This window comes from Chiloscyllium plagiosum, chromosome 9, assembly GCF_004010195.1.
Source record: "Chiloscyllium plagiosum isolate BGI_BamShark_2017 chromosome 9, ASM401019v2, whole genome shotgun sequence".
Lineage (NCBI taxonomy): Eukaryota > Metazoa > Chordata > Chondrichthyes > Orectolobiformes > Hemiscylliidae > Chiloscyllium > Chiloscyllium plagiosum.
The window spans coordinates 64938792-64965871 of record NC_057718.1 but is presented as its reverse complement, the minus strand read 5'-3'; the positions used below and the strand labels follow the sequence as shown (position 1 = coordinate 64965871).

At 39.7% G+C, this 27080-nt stretch overlaps 1 protein-coding gene across 9 annotated transcripts in view; it reads left to right on the top strand.

Moving 5' to 3' along the window:
• rps6ka2 (ribosomal protein S6 kinase, polypeptide 2) overlaps positions 1-27080 on the top strand; it is a 426863-nt gene that overhangs the window by 274364 nt on the left and 125419 nt on the right. For 7 of the 9 annotated variants that reach the window (XM_043696115.1, XM_043696114.1, XM_043696119.1 and 4 more), the window contains 3 exons: positions 18465-18545; positions 23108-23187; positions 24483-24589. In XM_043696115.1, coding sequence (XP_043552050.1) covers positions 18465-18545; positions 23108-23187; positions 24483-24589 — 268 coding nt within the window. Of the gene's footprint in view, positions 1-17461; positions 17523-18464; positions 18546-23107; positions 23188-24482; positions 24590-27080 lie in introns of those variants that run through there. The other 2 variants (XM_043696121.1, XM_043696117.1) reach the window with 2 other exon arrangements.

Below are 27080 nucleotides of genomic sequence, written 5' to 3'. Positions count from 1 at the left end.
CATTTCTCCTTTGAATCCTCCCACTTCCTCCAGACCAAAGGGGTAGCCATGGGCACACGTATGGGCCCCAGCTATGCCTGTCTCTTTGTTGGCTACGTAGAGCAGTTGATCTTCCGTAATTACACCGACACCACACCCCACCTCTTCCTCCGCTACATTGATGACTGCATTGGCGCCACCTCATGCTCCCGCGAGGAGGTTGAGCAATTCATCAACTTCACCAACACATTCCACCCTGACCTTAAATTTAACTGGACCATCTCTGACACCTCCCTCCCCTTCCTGGACCTCTCCATCTCCATCAGTGACGACAGACTTGACACTGACATTTTCTACAAACCCACCGACTCCCACAGCTACCTGGATTACACACCTCTTCCCACCCTACCTCTTGCAAAAATGCCATCCCGTATTCCCAATTCCTCCGCCGTATCTGCTCCCAGGAGGAGCGGTTCCACCATAGAACACACCAGATGGCCTCCTTCTCTAGAGACCGCAATTTCCCTTCCCACGTGGTCAAAGATGCCCTCCAACGCATCTCATCCACATCCCGCACCCCCGCCCTCAGACCCAACCCCTCCAACCGCAACAAGGACAGAACGCCCCTGGTGCCCACCGATTTTTTTTTTCTGATTACAAAGACTCACCATCCCAAAATACCTGTGATACTAAGGTGGACCTGTGTGGAATATAACGTGCGGCACCGGTTTGTGCTGCTTAGTAATGTTGATTGAAATTGTAAGAGAACATTCACGTGATTCCATCTGGTTTAATATAAAAGGACAGTAACATTGTTGCACTTTTTGTTTTTTTCTCAAGTTCAACTTTCACTCCCAGATTCAATGAGCATAAGCGGTGGTTTCACACAGAAATATCTCGCATCTCAGCTGCATTTTCATTGGGGATCAGAGAGCACTCCAGGATCTGAGCACACAGTGGATGGTACCCAGTATGCTGCTGAGGTAATACTGTTGGCCTTTGTTGATTTTACTATGCAAAAATTGGTGATTATTTTGTTGATTCATTACAGTTTCAATAATTATTTTTCATTTGGATTCATTTTAAAGAAAAACGTCTTAAAAATTTAATATTTTTTTTAGTTATGGGCTATACCACAACTGGATAAATAAAAGAAAACCATTGCAGCATGATGAGCTTATCTCTCCATGCTCCAGGCTCACTGCCTTTATTCCTGATGAAGGGCTTTTGCCCGAAACGTCGATTTCAAAGCTCCTTGGATGCTGCCTGAACTGCTGTGCTCTTCCAGCACCACTAATCCAGAATCTGGTTTCCAGCATCTGCAATCATTGTTTTTACCTCGTCATCTTTTGCGGTCAGGTTCGCCCAATTATTAGATCTAAAGTCACTTTTTTTCCACAAAAAAATCTGCGAATTTGCTTTTTAATTGAAAATGATTCTATATTATACTTTAGATACAACTCAGTTTCTCAAACAAGTTATTAATGAATACAAAGCAATTAATCTAAAAGAAATCTGCAGATCATTAATGTGTCCTTAGTTCATAGCAGAGTGAAAGCCTTAACTCCTGTTAGGTCTGTCAGAAGATTACAAAAATGTCCCCTGTGGTTTTGAAGAATTGCGATTGCTGTATTAATAAGATGAATCATGACATTTTCTGCAATTTTCTGAAGTTCTTGAAATCTGAGAGAGTGAAGAATGTCAACTGTGCTGATAACTGTAATTACAGAACTAGGTTGAACTACAAGAAAAAAAAACTTCATTATAGAATCAAAGAAATATTCTGCACAGAAGAGGCTGTTCAATCCATTGAGTCTGTACTGCCAAAGCTATTCTAAACCTATACTAGTCTCACTTGCTGCACCAGACCTTAAAGATATGACACACACATCTGAATGTTCATCCAAGTGTTTTTTAAAGGTCGTGAGGGTACCTGCCTCAACTATCTCCCGAGGCAGTGCATTCCAGACTCCCATCACCCTCTGGGTGAAAGAAGATTCTATCAAATCCTCTCTCAATCTCCTCCCTTTCACTTTAGATATGTGCCCCCTGTGTTTGACCCTTGAACTCAGGGGAACAGCTGCTTGCTATCCACCCTGTCCATGGCCCTCATAAGCTTATACACATCTCTCAAGTCCAGTGAAAACAACCCGAGCTTATCTAACCTTGCTTCATAACTAGACTGCTCTATCCCAGGCAACATTGTGGTGATCTCCTCTGCGTGCCTCCTTTAGTGTGGTGACCAGGACTGCACATAGTACTTCAGCTGTGGCACAATCAAAGTTCTGTACAGCTTCAACATAACCTACCTGCTCTTGTAATCTATGCCTTGACTAATAAAAGCAAATGTCCCATGTGCTTTCTTAACTACCTATTAACCTGCTCTATCACTTTCAGAAATGTGTGGACAAGCACTCCAAGATCCCTCTGTTTCTCTGAGCTTCCTAGTGTCATGCCATTCATTGAGTACTCCCCTGTCTTGTTACATCTTCCAATATGCTTCACTCACACTTACCTTGGTTAAAGTCTATCAACCACTGATCTACCCATCTGACCAATCTGTTTATATCCTCTTGTAACCTAAGACCTTCCTCCTCACTGTCAACAAGCCAGACAATCTTCATGTCATCTTCAAATGTACTTAGCATTCTCCCACATTCTCATCGACATCATTTGTGTATCATAGAAACAATAAGGGACCCAGCTCCGATCCATGGGGTATACTACTGGATACTGGCCTCCAGTCATACAAACAGTCTTCTACCACTATCCTCTGTCACCCGTCACTTAAGCCAGTTTTGGATCCAATGTACCACATTACCGTGGATTCCAAGTGCTTCTACCTTCATAAATCTCCCATATGGGGCATTGTCAAAGGTCTTGCTGAAATTCATGTAAACTACATCAACTTCCCTACACTCATCTACACTCTTGGTCACCTTCATGAAAAATTCAACCAGACTTTTTTTAGTCAAATCGTACACTACTTAATAAGGACATAGGTGTTATTACATGCAAAATAAAATTTGAATTTGAAGAGCTAGGTAAAAGCATGAGAGAAATCCACTGTTTAATTTTTATATCTGATGTGTGATGTTTAAAGTGTGACATGTAGCAGATGACAATAATTTATACATATATTAGCAATTCTTTAATCATGTTGCTGAAGACAAACCATTGAATGTCAGTTAGATAGGGAGCACTAGGTTGGGGGATTGAAAGTTTGTAAGTGCAATTCAGTCTGCAATGAAAGAATTTGGGAAGTGGAGTAAAATATAGGTTTTTATTGATTTTTGTTTTAAAAATATATTTTCTATTACCCACTGTATGTCAATTAATTGCTCAGTAAGTGAAGTAGCTACTGTACTAAACTAACAACAAGAAGTCAAGGGAGGTGATAGCCTAGTGGTATTATCACTGGATTATTAATCCAGAGACCCAGGTAATGTTCTGGGACCTGGGTTCAAATCCTGCCACGGCAGATAGTGGAATTTGATTTCAATAAAAAATATCTGGAATTAAGAGTCTATTGACCATGAATCCATTGTTGGGGAAAAATCCATCTGGTTCACTAATGTCCTTTAGGAAAGAAAATGACCATCCTTACCTGATCTGACCTACAAGTGACTCTTAAATGCCCAATTGGGTTGAGCAATAAATGCTGGCCAGTGATGTCCTCATCCCATGAATGAATTTAAAACAACATTGGGAGTTTTAAGACAATTTATCAAGTTGTGAAACAGAGACAAGTCTGAAAATATATGGCTTTGTAAGTGGGAGATCATGCCTTGCAAATTTGTTAGAATTCTTTGATGAAGTGACCAGGAAGATTGATGAGAGCAGGGCGGTAGACGTAGTTTATATGGATTTCAGTAAGGCCTTTGATAAGGTTCCACATAGTAGGCTGCTCCGGAAGGTTACATCACATGGAATCCAGGGCGAGTTGGCAAATTGCATACAAAATTGGCCTGATGGTAGGAAGCAGAGGATAATAGTGGAAGAATGCTTGTTGGACTGGAGGCTGTGACCAGTGGAGTACCTCAAGGGTCAGTGCTGGGCCCATTATTGTTTGTTGTCTGTATCAATGATTTGGATGAGAATGTACAAGGCATAATTAGTAAATTTGCTGATAACACCAAAATAGGCGGTATTGTGGACAATGAGGAAGATTATCAGAAATTGTAGCAGAATCTTAATTAGCTGGGGAAGTAGGCCAAGAAATATCAAATGGAGTTTAATATAGTTAAGTGTGAGGGCTTGCATTTTGGAAAGTCAAATCAAGGTAGGAGTTTCATGGTGAATGATAGGGCCTTAAGGAGTGTAGTGGAACAAAGTGACTGTGGAGTTCAGGTTTACAGTTCTCTGAAAGTGGAGCCACAGGTAGAAAGGGCAGTGATGAAGGCTTTTGGCACACTGGCCTTCATCAGTCAGGGCACTGAGTATCGAAGCCGGAAAGTTATGTAGCAGTTATACAGGACATCAATGAGGCCACATTTGGAGTGTTGTGCTCAGTTTTGATCACCTTGCTATAGGAAGGATGGTATTAAATTGGAAAAAGTGCAGAAGAAGTTTACAAGTTTGTTGTCTGGACTCAAGGATCTGATTATAGGGAGAGGTTGGACAAGCTAGGATATTTTTCTTTAGAGAGTAGGAGACTGAGAGGGTACCTTATGGAGTTGTATAAGATCATGAGAGGCATGGATCAGGTGAATGCACTTCATCTTTTTTCCAGGTTTGGAGAACTGAGGATGAGAGGGCATCAGTTTAATGTTAGAGGGGAAAGAATAAAAGGGAACCTGAGGGACAACTTTTTTACACAGAGGGTGGTACATATATGGAATGAGTTGTTGAGGCAGATACATTAACAATATTTAGAAGGCATTTGGACAAATACATGGATAGGAAAGGATTAAAAGGATATGGGCCAAGTGCAGGGAAATGGGGTTAGCGTGGATGGACATTTTGGTTGGCATGGACCAATTTGGGCCAAAGGGTCTCTGTGCTGTAGGACTCTATGACTCTATGGCAGGAGAAAAATGACTGTGAAAACCATTGGCTTATCTTAAAAATACAACTGGTTCACTAAAATCCTCAAGAAAGAGATGTGAAACTCCTCATTTCATGTCTACATGGACTAAAGGAATCTGATAGAATTTCTGACTTCTTAAGTTGACTGTGTCCAAAAAACAAATTAAAAACAAAAGATCTCTAATAAATATTCATGAATTATGTAAGTAATTGTGCATTATTCATCATTTAGGCTGTAGATATTTACATTGAAAGCTCAGAAATATGTGCAAATTTAGATTCCCCCCTTCTTGTTTGTATCTTTCATTCTTTGGCAAATAGTTCAACATCAGCATTCCTTTGGGCATGTATTACTTGGAGTGGCTGTGCAAGCAGAAGATCACTTGGACAAACTTGTGGTAGTTGTTTTGCCTCACTGCTGACTTCATCTTATTATTTCTCATTCCCTCCCTTTGTGCAGTTTGCTGGAAAATCTGAAGCATTTGGATTCTTCTCATATTGTGGCACTTACTCACCAGAATTATGGCTGAGTATCATGTTGTCATTCGTGCAATCTTTTAGGATGATTTATTTATACAGAACTATTGCTAAAACTGTTTGATCTCTTGTAATAGAGCCTTATTTCAAAGTTTAAACAATGACACAGTGCTCCCACATATTGTTCCCATGTTTTATTCCTTCGAGAAGGGAAATAGTGATACAACACACTTGTAAAGTTAATTAAAAACAATACAAAGTGCATTGTAAAATATAGAGAACATTGTGGGACTTTGTGTAACAGGCAGTTTACGATTTTAGAGAGGTGTTAACCATCAGTGGGGTTGAACACAAAAGGTAGGATTTTCTAGCATTGATGGGAATTTGACCAGACTCAATTGAGCAGAAAAAGAAATGACCAGATATCACAGGCAGACATCCCATTCTCATTCCCATCGCTGGCAACCTTTAACAGTACGAGAAGTAAGGCAATTCATGAGCCTGAATGAAATCCTCCCAACATTTCTGGCTCAGTTCTGGCGGGAGTTGGCATTTCAGGGATGCCACAATTTTACTAGAGTTAAGCAAGTTTCTGAAGGTGCCATTGTTCACAGCAGCTCAGAGTTGTTGTGAGTTTGGGTATCTCTGGTCTGGAGTTAGGAACTTTACCAGGTAAGTTCAAAAGGGGTTAGCAACTTTTATCTCTGAATGCTATATGATAAATTAATTATGTTTTTAATGCAGTGAATGACAGGGTTTTGTTCTTAAGAGGTAAGTGACCATTAACTTTTCTAGCTTTATGCAAGTAGAAAAGTGCTTCAGTGCATTAGATTAAATTGTCCGCTAGGTATAATGCTCACCTGCATTGAACGATATTAATATTTAAATTACACCACATCAATTGCTCCTATAATTTAATATTTTTGTTGATGGATGGCTTAGAATTGATTCCCCTTCTTTAAAGCTTGAGCTGATGGCTGACCTTCTTTGTTAACTACAAAGGGTGTAAAGTAGCTGTTGAAATGCTGTTTCCATAGTAGTGCAATGAAGCCATAGAATCCTATTTTGAATGGTTATCTGAGGTTTCAGTTCCACAGATGGATTCTGTTCAGCAGTGACTATTGGTATTGTCATTCAGCAGAATCTTATATAGGCCGAGCTCCAAGTCTCAACAATGGACTTAGCGCAGCAGGGCCTGTTGATGCAACTGGTAAAAGAGCTGTTTTCATTTGCCCTGACAGTTTTACGTCCATTTAACAGAATTATGTTTTAACTTTCTAAGAAAATAGTCTGACCATTTATATTGATAATTTCATGAACATCTCAGAAAGTTTGCAAGGTTATTATATGCTCAGGATTTCTGGGTAAGTATGACCTTCACAGAGCCATTAAGATAGCCAAGGACCATTACCGATCCAAACTAGCGATCCAGACAGACACTCAGCAACTATGGCAATGACTGAATGACATCACAGGTTTTAAAAAGAGACAGCAGACAATGGCATATCCCTCCCAGATTATCTCAATGCTTTCTATGCTCGCTTTGAGCAGAATTTTGGTGGAGAGGTAACATTTATTCCAACAAGTCCTGGTGAACCAATCCCAACCATCACTGCATCAGAGGTCAGATCAGTTTTCCTTCGTGTGAATCTAAGGAAAGCGATGGGACCAGATGGAGTACCAGGTCGTGCACTCAGAGCATGCGTAGATCAACTGGCACAGGTCTTCTCAGACATCTTCAAACTCTCCCTGCAGCAGGCCACTGTCCCTGCCTGTTTAAAGAGGGCCAACATCATCCCTGTGCCTAAGAAGGCTCATTCAGCATGTCTCAATGATTACCGCCCAGTGGCCCTAACTTTGGTGGTCATGAAGTGCTTTGAAAGGCTGGTCATGACATTAATCAACTCTAGCCTCCCCACTACTCTTGACCCACTCCAATTTACCTATTGGACCAACAGATCGACGTCAGATACTATATCACTTGTCCTTTAGCTCTCCCAAGAACATCTTGACACCAAGAACAGCTACGTAAGAATCCTACTCATTGATTACAGTTCAGCCTTCAACACTATTATTCCCTTGAGACTGATTACTAAACTTACTGACCTTGGACTAAGCCCCACTCTCTGCAACTGGATCCTCAGTTTCCTGACCCGCAGGCCACAATCAGTGAAGATTGAGGACAATATTTCATCCTCACTAACACTCGACAATGGAGCCCCCCACGGGTGTGTACTCAGCCATCTACTGTACTCACTGTATACCCATGATTGCGTTGTCAAATACCAGACTAATGCCATTTACAAGTTCGCTGATGACACCACCACAGTTGGTCAAATCTCAGATGGTGACGAAATAGACTACAAACAGGAGGTGGAAGACCTGAAAAAATGGTGCACTGATACCAACCTAGCTGTCAATGCCGGCAAAACCAAGGAACTCATTATCGACTTTCAGCGGAATGTTACTCATGCCCCCTTACACGATAATAGCACAGGGGTGGAACAAGTGGGGAGTGTTAAGCTCCTGGCAGTGGTCATCCACAACAAGCTTTCTTGAACCTTTTATGTGGATGCGCTGGTTACAAAGGCCCAACAATGTCTCTCCTTCCTCAGGCAGCTGAGAAAATTTGGCATGGCGGCGAATACCCTTACCAACTTTTATAGATGTACCATCGAGAACATTCTGTCTGGATGTATCACTACCTGGTACGGCAAGTGTACCATTCAAGATCGGAAATGGTTACAGAGAGTGGTGAACTTGGTCTGGACAATCATAAAGACCAACCTCCCATCTATAGAATCCATCTACCGGACCCTGTTTCGAAACCGGCTGGTGCGTATGTTCAGGCTTCTCCCTGATGGTAGAGTTTATAGAAAAGCATTGCCAGAATGGGATGGATCTTTAAGAATGCTGGTGGTCTTTCTTAAAGATCCATCCCACTCTGGCAATGCTTTTCAACAACCTCTACGATAGGGGAGAAGGTACAGAAGCTTGAACACATGCACCAGCTGGTTTCAAAACAATTTCTACCCTACTGTTATTAGAACACTGAATGGAATCACAAACTCTTAGCATTTGCCTCTCCTTGTGTTTTGTTTTGCCGCTGTTTACCTATTATTTACTTATCTATGCTATTTAACTCTATTTAAGCCTGTATTGCTCACAAGACAAAAGCTTTTTACTGTGCCTCGGTATATGTGACAATAAATTCGATTCAATTCAATTCAATTCGATTCAAGTGAGCATGGGGTTAGTGAAGGGGCCTGGCAAGTTCAGGGATATAAGAGATGGGATAGTAGACATGTGATGAGGGGTATGTGGTGAGTAAGTGAACTTGCAGGAAAGAGATGTGGGGAGCAGGTATAGAGTAAGCAGGTGGTGTAAGTAGACTGAGGGTTGAAGGGGATGAGGAGAAATGGGGCACAGAGACTTGATGTGATGGGGGCGTGGAGATAAGGATGAGACATAGGGGCATGGCGTCCATTTCCCACACTTTGAAGGAATGTTTGGATATGAGACTCCCTTTTCAGTGACTGATTCTTATTGGTTAACTTGAAAACTCTGTAACCATTTCACTTCACCTACTTATCTTGGTTACTGATGCTAATTTTTTTTTTAAAAGTTACAAAATATCTGTATTCGCATTTTGTGTTGAGACGTTTTCGGAAGGACTTTGATATGGTCGTTCAATGGCCCCAACATAGTAAGTGTAGAAGCTGCAGGCATGCATCGGGTGTGATTTTATTTTGGAGGGTTTGTGACATCTATTGAGGGATCATGATGAAAAATATCATAACAACACAGTTGTTACTGCTATCAATCAATTCTTTTGTGAAATTTGATTGATTTTGTTGTCACAGATTCCAAGTGGTGCATTTACTTTCTGCATGTAACATTCAGAGTGAGTAATTTGCTCCTCCACTTATTTATTTAAGACTGGATTTATTCCATAACAGGTGCAATGCAGGAGATTGTCTCTTCCTGTGTCAGAATAGTGAACATCATGCTCTCTTATTTTTAGCTAATACAACCAGCACATAAAATGGAAACTTCTGTCAGCATTAATAATATCGTAATATGTATCTGAATGCACCACAGATCTTACACATAAAGTTTAAGTTGATAATACAGCATATAGCAAGGGGGTTGTTTTGTCTGTTAATGCATTGATTAAACAGTGTAATCACTTTATAATTGCTTACTAAAAGGAAAGCAAATTTCTTGTGGTCCCAGGAAAACACAAAGCAGACATGACACAACTTGCATAAAGAATATAATGCTTGTTTAGATACTTGGGCATATGAGGAGATGACAGGGACTATTTTCTCATTTTTATAGATTCTTGATATCTCCCATCCAACACTGCAATGCAAAAGAGGGCATGGTTTAACACTTTCCAACTATCTTGCACTCCAAGGGACCTATTAAATTCAAGATACTCCACATTTCTGAAGGAATCTGCTGTCAGAAATATGGAGGACTTTCTGAACAGTGTAAAGTAGAAACTGAGTGTCAATATGCCTGCTATTGCCTTCCTTGGAAAAACCAGCCCAATACATTTACCCAATTAAAGATCAATCCATTGAAGTGGGCTGGAAGCATTTGCATTTCAATTCAGATCATAATAACTGCCGTAATATGAAGGTCCCATCTGCTTTAACGACTTTGCTCTTTTGTGCTATTCTATCTAATTGATTTCGGGCTGTTTAGCTCAATTGGTTGGATGACAAGTTTGTGATGTTGAATGATGGTAACAATGCAGATTCAATTCTTGCACAGGCTGAGGTTACCATGAAGGTCCTGCCATCTCAATGTTGGCTTTCTCCTGAGGGATGGTGACTCAATTCAATCTCACTACCAGTCATCTCTCTCTGATGAGAGTGTTGGACTATAGTGACTTTACTTTTCCTATACGTGATTACTTGTCTCAGATAAAATTCAGATGTTTTTGTCTTGACCCATTCACATCATGCATCAATTTTGTATTTAAATAATGTGCCAAGTACAAATAAATGCAGAATCCAGGATCTGACTAATCATGAGAGAACTGCCCTCTAACTTCAGCTGCACTGTTTGATGCTCTGCTTGCATGTCCTGTTCTGAGTAGTATGACTGGAAATTAGAGAAAGAACGGACAACACTGAAGGGAGCCTGGCCCAAGTACAAAATCATTTCTGATATACCTTTTGTGTATTATGTTTTGTATACACAGATGCAATATCCTTTTGCAAATTATTTTATTAGCTTTTTAAATACTCAGTGATCATATTGATGTTACATTGCTTTAGAGATTGGCTCATGAGAAAGCTGAATGATGTTTATAAGACACTTAATGCTTTCAGATTATTATATATTTATTGTAAGTTGTAATGTTGTAAAAGAAAAGGTTATAAATCTTGATGATTTTATTTTAAAAACATCTGAATGATTTTAAATTAGATTTTAGAAGTGTGTAATGAAGATGATAATTGTTTAAAACAACTGTGGAACACACAACATCTCAAAATCAGTATTAATTTGGACATTGCTTCTTTCAGCACACACTCACAGAGTCATAGGGCTTTCATAGCACTGAATAGAGACTCTTTAGCCTATTATGTCTGCATTGATCGTCAAGACTTGACCTATTCTGATCTCATTTCTAGCATTTGGCCTATAGCCTTATATGCTATGCCATTTCAAGTGCTCATCTGAATACTTAAATGTCTTCAGGGTTCCTCCCTTTTAAGTTCCAAATACTCAGCACCCTCTAGATGAAAAACCTTTTTAAATTTCCTCGAATGGTCCCCACCTTTTCAGTTATTGACTGCTCTACTAAGGGAAAACATTACTCCCTATCTACCCTGTCCATACCCCTCAGAACATTGTACACCTTAACCAGATCCTCCCTCAGTCTTCTCTGCTGTAAAGAAGAAGACTGTAGCTTTCCGGACTAGGAAACATCCTGGTTCATCTGCTCTGCACCCGATATCTGGTCGGCATGGACAGAAGGGTCTGTTTCCATGCTGTACATCTCTATGACTCTATGACTCTAATATCCTTCCGATAGTGTGGTGACCAGAAATGCACACAATACTCCAGCTGTGGCCTAACTAACAATGTATACAATTCCATCAATTCCATCTTACTTGTGTATTCAATGCCTTGACTAATAAAGGCAAGAAATCCATACACTTTCTTAACACCTTATCTACCTGTCCTGTTGCTTCCCAGAATCTATGGACATGCACACTGAGATCCCACTGATTCACTGTTTTACCTAGGATCCTGCCACTCAACATATGTTCTCTTGCCTTGTTGGTTCTCCCAAACACATCACCTCAAACTTTTCAGGGTTATGTTTCATTTGCCACTATACAGCCTATCTGATTAACCTGTCTGTATCGTTCTGTCATCAAAGGATTTCCCCCTTGCTATTTGTCACACAATCAATTTTGGTATCATCTGTGAAGTTACTGATCACACCTTGTACATATCATCTGTTTATTTAGGTCACATTGTTTAGCTCTCAGTTTGCTTGGTTAATTGCTGATGAGCAACAATTGGATATATTGAACACCGAATTCACTAAAACCTCTGCATGTCTTTCAACTTCATTCTTAGCAAATTCTGCATTCTGTATGGAGTAATTATCTTTCATTCCATGCAATATTTCACTTTTATGTCTATCAAATTCCACCTAGATTGTTCCATAAATGTTGGAGAAATAGGTGCACAAATTATACAGTACCCCGACCAGGGATTCAATTTTGTAATACATCCCGCTCTTACAATTGGACGGGTCTGGGTGGGCTACTCTTCAGAGGGTCGGTGTGGACATGTTGGGCCAGAGGTACTTCAGAAAGCCCTATAGGTACTTCAGAAAAAAACTGAAAGGCAGCATCTAGTATCAAAAGTGTGAAGTAGGAGGATGACACCTCTGTACAGTGTTGAAGGAGTATCACACCTATTGGAAGTACTGTCTTTCCGATATTACAGCACTTCAAAGTCATTTGTTTGACTGTAAAGAATTCTGAAATCTTCGGTGGTAATAAAAATAATAAATTATATAAATGGAAGTCTTTCTTTCTACCTTTTGAATTAGTCATAAGTCAAATTTTCTTCTTAGGTGAACATTAAAGACCCCATGGCGTTATTTTATAGAAACTAATTGGCTCACTGTCGCATTAGACCAAAATGTGGTGTTGATTTTTATGTTGAATGAGAGCTATTAGCACTATTGAGTAGGTGGGTGTCAGGAAGATTAGGTTGTTGTGGCAAAAGCAGCAATAGTAGTAGCAGTACCATGCAGTTCAAGATTGTTATCACCTTCTTATTCTTAACTCTTTCTTCATGGAATCACTCGCTCACAGACATGTTTACTTGGTCACTCACTCACTCACAAAGTCATTCACTACCTCACTCCAGGTCATTATTACATTGCATTTTATTTGGCTTTATGCACATTAGCTGCTGTTTCCTACCTGGTACAGAGATGATACCTTTTAACTGCTTCATTAGCTGAAAGATTAGATTCCCTATAGAATGGAAACAGGCCCTCTGGCCCAACAAGTCCACACCAACCCTCTGAAGAGTAGCCCACCCAGACCCATTCCCCTACTCTATATTTACCCCTGACTCATGCACCAAATACTCTGGGCAATTAAGCATTGCCAATTCACCTGATCTGCAAATCTTTGGATGGTGGGAGGAAACCCACACAGACACAGGGAGAATGTGCAAACTCCACATGTACTGTCACCCAGGCAGGAATTGAACCCAGGTCCCTGGTGCTGTGAGGCAACAGTGCTAACCACTGAGCCACCGTGCCACCCATGGGAGGAAACCCACACAGACACAGGGAGAATGTGCAAACTCCACATGTACTGTCACCCGAGGCAGGAATTGAACCCGGGTCCCTGGTGCTGTGAGGCTACAGTGCTAACCACTGAGCCACCGTGCCACCCAAAGGTTCTTTAGAATTTTCTAAGGTTATGAATATCTTCCTGTTTCAGAGTTCCTGGTACCCTGGCACTTGTTTTCCAGCATATGAGGGAAGTAGAATTGTTTGGTACATCTCTACTGCATCCCAACTTTGCTGTGCCTGTCTTCTCCCCTTATGGTCTACTGAATTGGTACAGAATACATCAATCCTCATTTAGGGAGGCTTACATTAAACTTGTGGAAATGGGGGAAGTAGATTCCTCAGAACATTTTATTCAATTTACTTCTACAGAATGTGGAGGCGGGGATTACTGGTCAGGTCCAAAGCATCCAGTATATTAAGAGAGGCAGAGGGGTACAGAATCTTCTTCAGCAGCCTGAATGTGTGATCGTGTATGGCCCATCAGAAGGTGGCATTAACTTTTATCTTCACACCAGCAGTTTGGAAATGGCCATGAAATTCCCTCTGAGGTCTTTGGCTAGAAATTATTTTTCCAATGTCCAGAAGATGAATCCCAGATTCTTTCTTCAGCATTTAGCTGACCTTAAGGACAGAAATTCAACTATTGTTTTATCCATTCATATGGTCATTTACCTTTTAAGTAACACATTCTTTTAATTATGCTACGCAATGCCTTTTAAGATGTACTGATTTCCACTGCTTCCAGTTCACTTCAACTCTCCACCCATTGCAATTCCTGACCAATTAGATCAATATAAAGTAGTTTTGCCCTTCATTGATCTGTTTAGTGACCCACTGCACTCCATTCTCCACACTTCAGAATCAGGAGTTTAAAATTATATCTAAAATATCTATCATCACCAATTGAGTCACCATTTAAATGTACTCTGCCTAAAGGTGTGGAAACACAATAGAATTTAACACGTGGATTACAGTATAATTTTGGTATTAGCGTACCTTGTTTGGCTGATATAATATATTACCTTATTATTCCCATATCTTTTTGTTACTGTCTCCATCAAGTTTTGTATTTTGCTTAGTTTCTTTCATTGTTGTATATAGATATTGTAATTGAAAGTCAAGTACAGCGAGCTGTCACAACAAGATTATGTGACATCAAGAATGGATTAGACAAAGTTGTTCCCTGTAGTGTGTTCTTACAATATCAGTTTCATTCAATGCAGGGTGTAAAAGTAATTCTTCAGGATTCAGTATTCAAAATTTGTTTAAGATTTGCTCTGCAGCATGGTAAAATGTTAATACTTTTACTTTGGGTAATTGCCATCCACTTCCGAGTACTAGAAGCTGTGACAGACTGCTTGATTACGGAATGTAATTATCTCTTCTGCTTAAAATATTCACTGCAGATTTGCAGTACTGGCAGCTGCCAAGATAAATTTGACTTGGTCTTCTCAAAGTTGCAATACTTGCATGTGAAAACAAAGAATAAAATAAGTTGAACCATTTAATCTTTGTAGAAAAATAGATGAATCCAATACTTAGGGATTCAGTTGGGGACTGAACCATGCCTGATTTTTGTGTGGTGAAAATGCCCTGAAAACATGAATTCAAAAGTCCTTCCCTGAACCCAGTACAATCATAGAACCCCTGCAGTGTGGATAGATGCTATCCAGCCCATCAAGTCTGCACTGACCCCCCTTGAAGAGTATTCCACCTAGACCTAGCCCATTCCCTGTAATACCACATTTACATGGCTAACCCACCTAGCCTGCACATCCCTGGACACTACAGGACTATTTACCATGGCCAATCCACTTAACCTGCACATCTTTGGACTGTGGGAGGAAGCCAGAGCATTTGGTGAAAACCCACTGAGACACAGAGAGAACGTACAAGCTTCACACAGACAGCCTCCGAACCTGGAATTGAACTTGGGTCCCTAGCACTGTGAGACAGCAGTGCCAGTCATTATGCCACCATGCCTCCCCAAATGGCCAGTACCTGCTACATGTAAAATTACAGTTCCCTTCAGTTGGGACTAATATTTGCTCATATAATTTCTAGAACTCAATTTGTGTACTTTGAACTTTATAGGAGACAATCGAAATTTCGAAGGCTTTTTTAGAGAGGCAAAGTGCCCTTTTGGATGTGGTCATTGGTCTAAGTCAGTTCTCAATTGAAAGGTGTCCTTTAGGGGAGGTCAAGTGTCCTTCACAAAGACTGTCTGCATTGTTAAAACCTGAAGGTCATCATTGTATAATTGGTTCAGTATGACTGACTTCACAACTTATCTTTGTCATTGTGGATTCATGACAGTACACAATTTGATTGATAACTCCAAATGCTTCTAAAGTTGATCTGAAAAGGGACTACAAGAGATTAAGTACTCAAAGGAAGTTAAATGTAATGATTTGCTTTTTAATCACAGATGTTGCCTTCTGAATTGGGTATTAATCAATAGACAGGTAAGAACTTTATTGAATTTCACCATGGATTCTGAGGTCTACTCATGATGGAAACTTTGACAAAAGTTGGCACTAAGTTGTCACAGGGTTATAAAATACCAAGAGAATACATAGACGGACAATGATTAAAGTTCAGTTAAGCAGCTCAACACTATCTAGAACAAAACATTCCACTTGATTGGCACCACTCCATCACATCCAACACTCAGTCCCTTCACCATTGATGCACATTACAGCACAGCGTGCCATCTACAAGATGCACTCTAGTACCTTATAAAATCTTTTTCAAACAGCAACCTCCAATCCTTATCCTCCACCACCTAGAAGGACAGGGAGACAGATGCATGGGAATGCAACATTTGCAAGTTCTCCAAGCTACATACCATTCTAACTTAGAACTACGTTATTAGTCCTTGGAACTAGTCCTTCACTGTCACTGGACTAACATTCTGGATTTCCCAAACTAATAGTACTGTGAATGCATCTACACCCCAAGGATGGCAGTGATTCAAGGAGGCATCTCATGATGATCTTCTCCAGGAGGGGATGAGGAACTTTAGGGTTGGTAGGGAACAAAGGTTCGTATGGCATGTAAGAAGGGTATGTGGCAATGCTGCTCCTTCAACAAGGTTATGTTGTCCTTGGTCTTTTTCAAAAGCGGTTGTAAAAATCAGAGGTTCTGATTTGTCTGGGATTAGGCCACTTCGATTATGGCTAACAGATATTGCTCATGATAACAATCAGGAAAAAGGACTTTTAGGTTTGGTTTATACTTTAAAACACTTGTACAACGAAAGGTGAGTATCCAGTTCAGGGATTTTTCTGGTTTGGTTTAATTTTAGCTGGGACCCCCAAGAAGGTGCTGGGAAAAAAGTGGTTCCAATTTCAGCCAATGATCCCTGGCTGATCCTCTCTGCAGTATCTCTCTCCTGTAAGAACCTGTATTTGAATTTACCTTTTTGTCACGGGGTGTGTTTATGGGATGTTGCGGGAAATCGGCTCTTTGTTAAGTTGCGGGGAAGATCGTGTTGGCCCAGTTTTTAAATAACTGTTATTCTAAAAATCTGTTTTCTTTTGCTTGCGTTTCGTTTGGTAGTCTGTAAATAAATTCTGTTTTGTTTAAAACTAAGTGGTTTGACTAGCTTCATCACTCCTGGAATATCCACCTTTTATCTGCTTTTAGATCTTTTATCTGATTTTAGGTCTTTTTCTTTATAAGTCTAAGATCACCAAGGCTGACCCTCCACACAGCCTGCATCTGTATCCAACAGCCCACGCTGCTAACACCTCTGTCTCTCCCCCCAAGGGCACTGAGGCTAATTTCAATGTTCTATTTTTATCTTTCTGAAATTTGCACAGTGAGCATAAACTGGGGATTGAATATGAAATTCTCACCCACACAGTATAGATTAATTATGGACTGTTCTGATGATCTATCAGATTAAGATGGAACAGTTCCTTCCCTTGTGCAGTCACAAATGCAGAGCATTATGGAAAGATTTAAAAGAAATTGCACATTATTTGTAAAACCACACGGATTCTGCAATGATGATCATGTGATGAGTTTTCATGTGATGTGAATCAAGAGCCACAGTTCACTTGGAACCAATTATATAATGAAGTGAAGAATAAGTTTCAGGTGTCAATGAAAAGATGAATGACCAGGAGTTTTGCTGTAGCATTCCCATGGCCTGGATCTGAGATAGTCAGATTAAGCAGCCAATGTATGTATCAGCACATGATGTAGGAGGAAGGATCTCAAAGCTTTGCTCTACTCACATGCTCCTTCAGAAATCTCATGCTTTTATTTCCCTCGTACTAACTATGCTTTTGTGTACAGAATAATATTTGATTACATTTCAACAAAGCTTCTCTTTAGGTTATACTAGAACTGTGTCACATTGCACTTTCTTTTTAATTCTTTGTCTTCCTGTATTGAAAATTTAGGTATGGTGTAATTTGTGAGCTATCTGTATTTTTGCATAGGCTACGTCAGAGGCCCAGATTTGGAATGTGTATTAAATATTTGAGTTGCTTGAGATATAGTGACCCCACTTGCAGATTTTCTACCTCATGATGGAGGTTTTTACTCTCACTGAAGTCCTTTGTTATGTTTTGATTGTATTGCAACATTGTACTTGAACCTACTTACCTTCCAGAAGATGGACTGATTAATATTGCCATGGAGCCAATTATAAACCAGTAAACTGGTAGAGCATGTTCATACTATTTGACAGAAAATAATATAATATTCAATATTTTTCTATACTCAGTTGTTGCAACATGCTAAGCTTCAGTTTTACAAATCCGTGTTCACTGGGTTGAGTAACAAGGCAGGCTATTTCATGGTTTTTTTCAGCTGGCTCAGGAAGTGAAAAAAATTGACCTCTGACCTTCTACACCTATATTTTAAGAACTGGCTGGATAAGATTAAGAAACTGACTTCCTTAGCAAGCACCTCTCACTGAAATGATTGAAGCCATTGCAATATTGCGTAGTTGAATATAACTAAAATTCATTAACAAAGCCTAGGGTGCCACATTGCTGTTGTATGTTTAAAAAGCATTTGATGTGGTCAAACTGGAATTCATTGTAATGTTAAAGTTAAAATTATAAAGTTAAAATAGAGAGTAATGCCTTAACTCGATTCTTAATTTTCTTTTCAGTACGTGATCGAGTCAGGTCAAAAATGGAACGTGACATATTGGCTGAAGTCAATCATCCTTTCATAGTAAAATTGCACTATGGTAAGTTATTTGAGCTTTCCTTTCAAATTTGTCAGTATAACTGATTCCAGCATTCCCAACATCAATGTGAAAATGAGAAAATAGGTTTTTAAAATGCCTAAGTTGGGTAAGCTAAAGGCTTTCTTTTAAAAACTGTTGGATCTAGATTTTATTTACCTTTATTTACCTTTCTTTCAACTGCAAATATGCATTGAGGTGATACCTTCATCAATTTGACCTCCTTAATTCCTAAACTGCACTTCTTCATCAGCTGAATGCATTATTGTTAAATTTAATTAATTCCAGTTGTTGGAATGTTATACAAATTAATTTTCACCATTGAGTTATACTTTCTACATATTCATCACTTTAGCTAAAAGATCCAGATGAAAATTTTAAACTGAGTTCAGAGCTTTCATGACGGGAGCTGACATTGGGAACTGGGGACTAATTTGCACTCAGCTTGATTCCTTATCCATTAATTGAACACATGTTGCATCATATGATGATGAATTGAATATAGTAATCTACTCACCAGAAATTCCAACGCTCCTTTCTCTGCATTACTGCCTAACTAAGCATATTTTCAGAGAAGGCAAGATGCCAGGTAAATACTGCAAGAAACTAAATACGAAACTCAAGCTGTTTTAACTTCCAGACTTCATTAGGATTCGGCAGGCTTATCTTCTGCAAAAAATTGGCACAAGTATCAGTTTGAACCAGTGGACTGGAGCTCAGCTCTGCTGAGGATGAAAGAAAATTGTCTTGGTCTTGCGTTAGTACTCAAATAGAGTTTGGAAGGGAATATTTGTACAAGAAGGACTTTTCAGCATTTTATACCATATTTTATTCATTCATGGATGTTGTCATAAATAGAAAACTGTTTGTGTTTATATTTTAACATAATCAGAAACATACATGCTTACTTTATCTTTTAGCTTTTGTTACAATCAATGAATGTCAAGTTTTTTGAAATACTCACTGATTAATATTATTGTCTTTTTACTGTATCACTGATGTACAGAAAGATTTTCCTCTTTGTCCACCCTTCATGGAAATGTCGAAGCAGTAAGATTGTGGCTGATCCTATAACACAATACAATACTCCCACCTTCTCCCAATACCCCTTGATATCTTTAAAATCTAGAAATGTATCTATCTCCTGAATGTATTCAGTGACTTGGCCTCCACAGTCTTTTGTTGTAGAGAATTGCACAGGTTTACTATCCTTTGAATGAAGAAACATTTCCTCATCTCAATATAAAATGGTCTACACCATATCCTGAGACTATGACTTGGTTTCAAGATTCCCCAATCAGGGAGTCCTCCCACTATTTAATCTGTCCAACTTGTTAAGGTTTTATATGTTTCAATCAGATCACCTCTCACCCTTCTAAATTCTATTGAATGCAGGCTCAGTTGAACGAATCTCTCCTCATAGGACAGTCCTGCCATCTCTGGTAATGGCCTGGTAAACTGCCAGTGCAATCCCTTTAATGGTAAGTTTCTTAGGTAGGGTGACCAAAGCTGCATGCATTATCCAAAGTATGGTCCCACTAAGGCCTGATATAACTGCACTAAGACATCCCTATTTCTGAATTTGAATCCTTTTGTAATTAAGGCGAATATACTGTTTGCTTTCCTAATTGCTTGATTGCATAAGGACACCCAGATTCCTTTGGATATCCACACTTCCCAATGTATGACCATTTAAATAGTATTCTTCTTTACAGTTTTTCGCTCTAGCATGTATAACTTCAGTTTTAGCCACATTGTACAGCGTATGCCATGTATTTGCACATTCATCCCACTTGTCCAAATCACCTTGAAACTTCCTTGCCTCCTCGTCACAACTCACAATCCTACCAGTTTTGTGTCATCAGCAAACTTGGAAATGTTTAATTGGGTTCCCTCTTCAAGGAAATTTATATACACATTGTAAATAGCAAATAGTAAATAAATATTGTAAAAATTGTAAAAAGCACTAGTCCTTGCCATAGCCCACTAGCTACTGCCTGCACTTGGAAAAAACACATGTATTCCCACATCCTGTTTTCCATCTGTCAGCCAATTCTTGATCCAAGTCAGTATATTACTGTCTATCTCATGTGCTTTAACTTTGCCCACTTACCGCTTGTGAGAGACCTTCTGAAAAGCCTTCTGAAAATTAAATACATCATGTTCACTGGTTCTCCCTTATCTACTGTCTATACTCGAGTAATAGAATTTTTTAGACAATGTTTTAAAGATTAAATTGATGGGTTTGACTATTACATGGGGCTGAAATTCATACTGAAGAAAACAGAACGAATTACTGTAATTCTGGAGGCCTGGAGTGAAATGTGTCAGCAGACACACTGGAACACCCGGAGCAGATCACATCAGTGGCTCAATGGAAGAAAAGGAGCGGGGCACACAACAGCTGACGCACTAGAAGACCCAGAGTGGAGCGCAACAGCCAGCACAATGATTCACAATTATTGATCTATTATCTGTGAAGAACTAGGGTTATCCTTGACATGCGATAAATGAAAAATTCCAGATTGTTTGGCCAAAAACAGGAGGTTGATTCTTACATGAGATCGACTATTACTCGAATATGTACAGTATTCCACAAGTTAGAATTTTAAAAAATCCACTCGTGGAATATGGGTGTCACAGCCTGGGCCAGTATTTATTGCTTATCCCTAATTGACATAGAGAAAGTGGTGGTGAGCTGCTTTCTTGAACCGCTGCTGTCCATGTTGTGTCGGTAGACTCACAATGTCATGAGGAAGGAATTTCAGAATTTCGACCTAACAACACTGAAGAAGTAGTGATATATTTCAGGGTGGTGAATAGCTTGTAGAGGTGGTGGGGATCACATATATTTGCTGCTTTTGTCCTTTTAGATAATCATGGATTTGTAAGTGCTATCTAAGGATCTTTGATAAAGTGGTGTTGGTGTTTGGTGGATTCTCAACAACACCAGTTGATTTGTTAGCGATAGTTTGCTTTTCATAAACCCATGGCTTTGATAATAGACTCCAGCAATTCCCCCACTTTGCCTCTTTTTTTCTTGAAATTTCCTATTTGCATCTAAGACTATCATAAATTTTGTTTGTAAACCATTGTTGAAAAGCATTTCCTTATTTAGTTTTGCACTAGATAGGGGTGAATAATTATTATTTATGCATGTATTCTTTAAATATTAACTATTGCCTACTCACCATCAACCCCTTCAGTAAGTTTCTCTACTCCATCCTTGCCAATGTGCACTTCATGGCCTCACAGTTTCCTTTATTTAGATTTATCTGCTGCAATAGCCATAGCTTCATTCAGCACAGAAACAAATCCTTTGTCCAATTTGTCCGCTCTGAACAGACATTCCAATCTGACCTAATCCCATTTGCCAGCATTTACCCCATATCACACTCAACCTTTCCTATTCATACACCCATCCAGATACTTTTTAAATGTTACAATTGTATCTGCCTCCACTACGTCCTCCGGCAGCTCATTCCATTCGAACACCACTTTCTGCATGAAGAAGTTACCCCTCTGGTCCTTTTAAAATCTTTCCCCTCTCACCTTAAACCTACATCCTCCAACTTTGGAATCCCCCACCTTTGGAAAAAGACTTTGGCTACTCACCGTATCCTTGTGCCTCATGATTTTATAAATCTCTATAAGGTCACCCCTCAGCCTCTGATGTTCCAAGGAAAAAAGTCCCAGTTTATTCAGCCTCTCCCTATAATTCAAACTGTCCCGTTCCAGCAACATCCTTGTAAATCTTTTCTGCACACTCTCAAGTTTAACAACATCTTTCCAGAGAAGGGCAATCAGATTGTGCACAGTATTCTAAAAGTGGCCTCATCAATGTCCGTACATCCTAACTCCTAGACTCGATATTCTAATCAATGAAAGTGAGTGTGCCAATCGGTACCATCACCACCCTGTCTGCCTGCAACTTCACTTTCAAGGAACTATGTATCTACATCCCTCGGTCTCTTTGTTCAGCAACACTCCCCAGGCCCTATCATTAACTGTATACGTCCTGCCCTGGTTTGCCTTACCAAAATGTAATACCTCAGTATTCTAAATTAAACTCCATCTGCCACTCCTCAGCCCATTGGCCCATCTGATCAAGATCACCTTGTACTCTAAGATAACACTGTCAACTACAGCACTATTTTGGTGTCATCTGCAAACTTACTAACCATGCCTCCTATACTCACATCCAAATCTTTTGTATAAATGGTGAAAGACAATGGACCAGCAACAAAGCTTGTGGCATCTGGGCAGGACCAGGGCCAATGCTGCAGAAATATGAATCTCTCCCTCCTACACCATTTCCCCAGCCATGTATTCATCTGGTATTTCCCGTGTTTTTTTTTTGTGTGGAATTTTTTCTCACCTTAGTTCCAAGGAAATGAGCCATTTCTTTTCTTTGGTTATATTCTCTCCACATTTTTTTTGCCTGTTTTCTTAATTTCTTCCTGAATTTATTGCTTTATCATGTAGTTGTTTCTATGTTTTAAAAGTTTATGAATCAAATTATGAAATCAGGTAAGATACTTGATTCCCTTTTGTCTCACCTGCAGCATTCCAGACTGAAGGAAAATTGTATCTGATTTTAGATTTCCTAAGAGGCGGTGATCTTTTCACAAGACTATCCAAAGAGGTATGTCAACAAAAATATTATTGACTGTTATTACAAGAGAAAATCCTTATTAGTGTCAAGACTCAATTCTATCTCAGGTCCAGAAAGCTGAATGTCCATTAGTCATTTAGCAGGGTTTCCAAATTCTAGCAAATATCCAGTTTTGTTTAGAGATACATGGCTACTTACTTTTGTGAAAGTTGCAATCTATTATTGTTATTTAGAAACTTCGAAACCTGATAGAATTTTCTCTAATGTCTTAAACCGCAAAGAATTGTTGCATTTGACCATTATAATGCAGTCTTACCACTTTCTTGATTTGAAAGCAATATATGTGGTATATATGTTGAGTGTCACATTGCTCATGTGGGAAATCAGAAAGAGGGGCATCAGATCCGCAACAAATAAATGAGTTAATTAAAATGGAGAGGTATCTAAAGCCACATGAATTTGACTTTCAACAATTATGTGGTTGATTTTTCCCATTAATCTACAGTGAGCTGTGCTGATTGAGAGGGCCAGATTAGTAAAAACATCCTATTCCCCTTCCAATGATAGAACATACAACAGTGCAGCACAGTACAGACCCTTCAGTCCTCAATGTTGTGCTGACCTTTTATCCTTACATACCCCTCATTTTACTATCATCCATGTGCCTATCCAAGAGTCACTTAAATTTCCCTAATGTCACTGACTCTACTACCACTGCTGGCAGTGCATTCCACACACCAACCACACTCTGTAAAGAACCAACTTCTGAAAACCACCCCCCGAAACCTTCCTCCAAACACCTTAAAATTATGCCCCCTGTGATAGCCATTTCTACCCTGGGAAAAGGTCTCTGACTATTCACTCTATCTATGCCTCTCAACATTTTATACACCTCTATCAAGGCACCTCTCACCCTTCTTCGCTCCAATGAGAAAAGCATTAGCTCCCCCAACCTTTCTCGAACAAGAGAATAACATTTTCCACCCACCAATCATCTGGCACTGCTGGACAGTGAGATTGCAAAGATTATCGCCAAATTTGCAGCAATCTCTTCCCTCACTTCCTGTAGTAGTTTTGGGTATATCCCATCTGGCCCAGGGGACATATATATTCGAACGTTTTTCAAAATTTTCAACACATCTTCCTTCTTAACATCAATGTTTTAATTGATCTGAAGGACTGCATTCTCTTTCTGAGTGTCTGTCATGTTAAATATCTTACACTGTGCTCAGGTTTTATAAAGCATTTGATCATTTGAGAAACATGAAATCCTTCGTGTGTAAAACAGTCAGTTAATCATTAATTCCATTACATTCTTCCGGCAGGTGATGTTTACAGAAGAAGATGTCAAATTCTATCTAGCTGAGCTGGCCTTGGCTTTAGACCACCTGCATGGCCTTGGGATCATTTACAGGGACTTGAAACCAGAAAAGTAAGAACTGTTTCTTTCACTCATTAAGACAAAATAACATTCATGAGATTATTCCTAGGAGCTGTACCTACATCTTTCTTGAAAGTTTTCAATGTTTTGGTCTCAAGAGTTCTTGTGGTGGGAATTCAACAGTCTCACTACTCTCTGGATGGAATGGCTTCCCCTCATCTCTGTCCTAGGTGGCCTATCCATTATTCCTACACTGTGATCCCTCGTTCTGGGTTCCCAGTCATTGAAAACATCCTTCCTGCATCTTCTTGTTTAAAGCTCTTAGCTTATCACTTTAAATGTGCATAACCATTACTGCTTCAATCTATTTCAAAATACTGCAGGCAGGCCACATTTGTAAAGTTAGGTCTATATGCAACATAGCTTACAATGACATAGTACCTTTACACTTCTGTGAATACTTTTGTACATTAGTCATACAAAAATTGTCACCAGGTCAAAGAAAGTGTTAAGAGGACTGACTAAATTTGCTTCAAAGTAGTAGCCTTTTGAAAGAGGGTCTGGGTGGGAGATTTAAGAGTCAGAGTCGAAAAGTATGGCGCTGGAAAAGCACAGCAGGTCAGGCAGCACTCAAGGAGCAGGGAAGTCAATGTTTTGGGCATAAACCCTTCATCAGGAATTTGGGATGCAACAGGCTGAGAAATAAAAAGGAGAGTGGGACTGGGGGTGGAAGATAGTTGGGATGGCGATAGATGGAAGCTTGGTTACAGAAGACAGAGAGTAATTGTGGGAGTATTTTTCTGACTGGAGGACTGTGACCAGTGGTGTTCCACAAAGTTCAATTCTGGGATCTCTGTGTTTACAATATATATCAATGATTTGGATGTAAAAGCGGGTGGTCTAATTAGTAAGTTTACAGATAACATGAAAATTGGTGGAGTTGCAGACAGTGAAGTTTTCCAAAGGATATAGCAGGATATAAATCAGTTGGAAAGTTGCACAGAGAAATGGCAGATGGTGTTAATCTGGATATGATGTGATAAATTTTAGGAGCTTTGATATACAGAGACTTCTTTGGGTTCAAGTCCATAGCTCCCTAAAAGTGACAACACAAGTGTGTAAGTTGGTAAAGAAGGCATACGGCATGCTTACCTTCATTGTTCAGTGACTTGAGTATGATAATTGGAAAATCATGATGCAATTACCTTAAATTTTAATTTGGCCACATTTGGAGTATTGTGTGCAGTTCCGGTCACCAACTATAGGAATGATGTGAAGGCTTTGGAGAGGGTGCAAAAGAGGTTGCCAGATGTTACCTGGATTGGAGTGTTTTAGAGATAAACTTGGTTTGTTTTCACTGGAGCACCAGAGGCTGAGGGGTGACCTGACAGAGGTGTATAAAGTTATGCGAGACACGGATGTCACATACAAGGGGACATACATTTAATGTGACATTGGAAAAGTTTAAAGGATATGTGTGAGGCAAGTCTTTTACAGAGAGGATGGTAGGTGCCAGAAATGTGCTACCAGTGCATGTAGTCAAATCAAGTACAATAACAATGTTTAAGAGGCATGTTAGGCAATGTTTAAGACCCTGTTAGGAGTCTTTTACAGGCCTCCTAATAGTCCTAGAATCATTGAAGAAAGGATAGGGAAGGTGATTCAGGAGATGAGTGACAGTAATAGGGTGGTTGTTATGGGGGACTTTAACTTTCCTGATATTGATTGGGAAAGCTATAGCTCAAGTTCGTTAGATGGGTCAGTGTTTGTTCAATGTGTGCAGGAGAGTTTCCTGACACAATATGTAGACAGGCCAACAAGAGGTGAGGCCATACTGGATTTGGTTCTGGGTAACGAACCAGGCCAGGTGTTAGAATTAGAGGTAGGTGAGCACCATAATTCGGTGATTTTTACTCTCGTGATGGAGAGGGATAAGTGTGTACTACAGGGCAAGAGTTATAGCTGGGGTCAGGGAAAGTATGATGCGGTGAGGCATGACTTAGGATGTGTGGCTTGGAAAAGTAGACTCCAAGGCAAGAGTGTAAATGATATGTGGAGCCTGTTCAAGGAGCAACTATTGAGTGTCCATGATAATTATGTACCTGTCAGGCAGGGAGAAAAGGGTCGTGCGAGGGAGCCGTGGTTTAATAAGGAATTGGAATCCCTTGTTAAATGGAAGAGGGCGGCCTATCTCAAGATGAGACATGAAGGTTCAATTGGGGCGATTGAGAGTTATAGGGTAGCCAGGAAGGACCTGAAGAGAGAGCTAAGAGCAGCAAGGAGGGGACATGAAAGGTCCTTAGTCGGTAGGATTAGGGAAAACCCTAAGGCTTTCTATAGGTATGTCAGGAATAAAACAATGAGGGTAGGAATAGGTCCAGTCAAGGATAGTAGTGGGAAGTTGCGAGTGGAGGCGGAAGAGATTGGGGAGACACTGAATGAATACTTTTCTTCAGTATTCACTCAGGAACAGGGCATTGTTGTCGATGAAAATACTGAGGCACAAATAAGTAGAATGGATGGCTTTGAGGTATGTACAGAA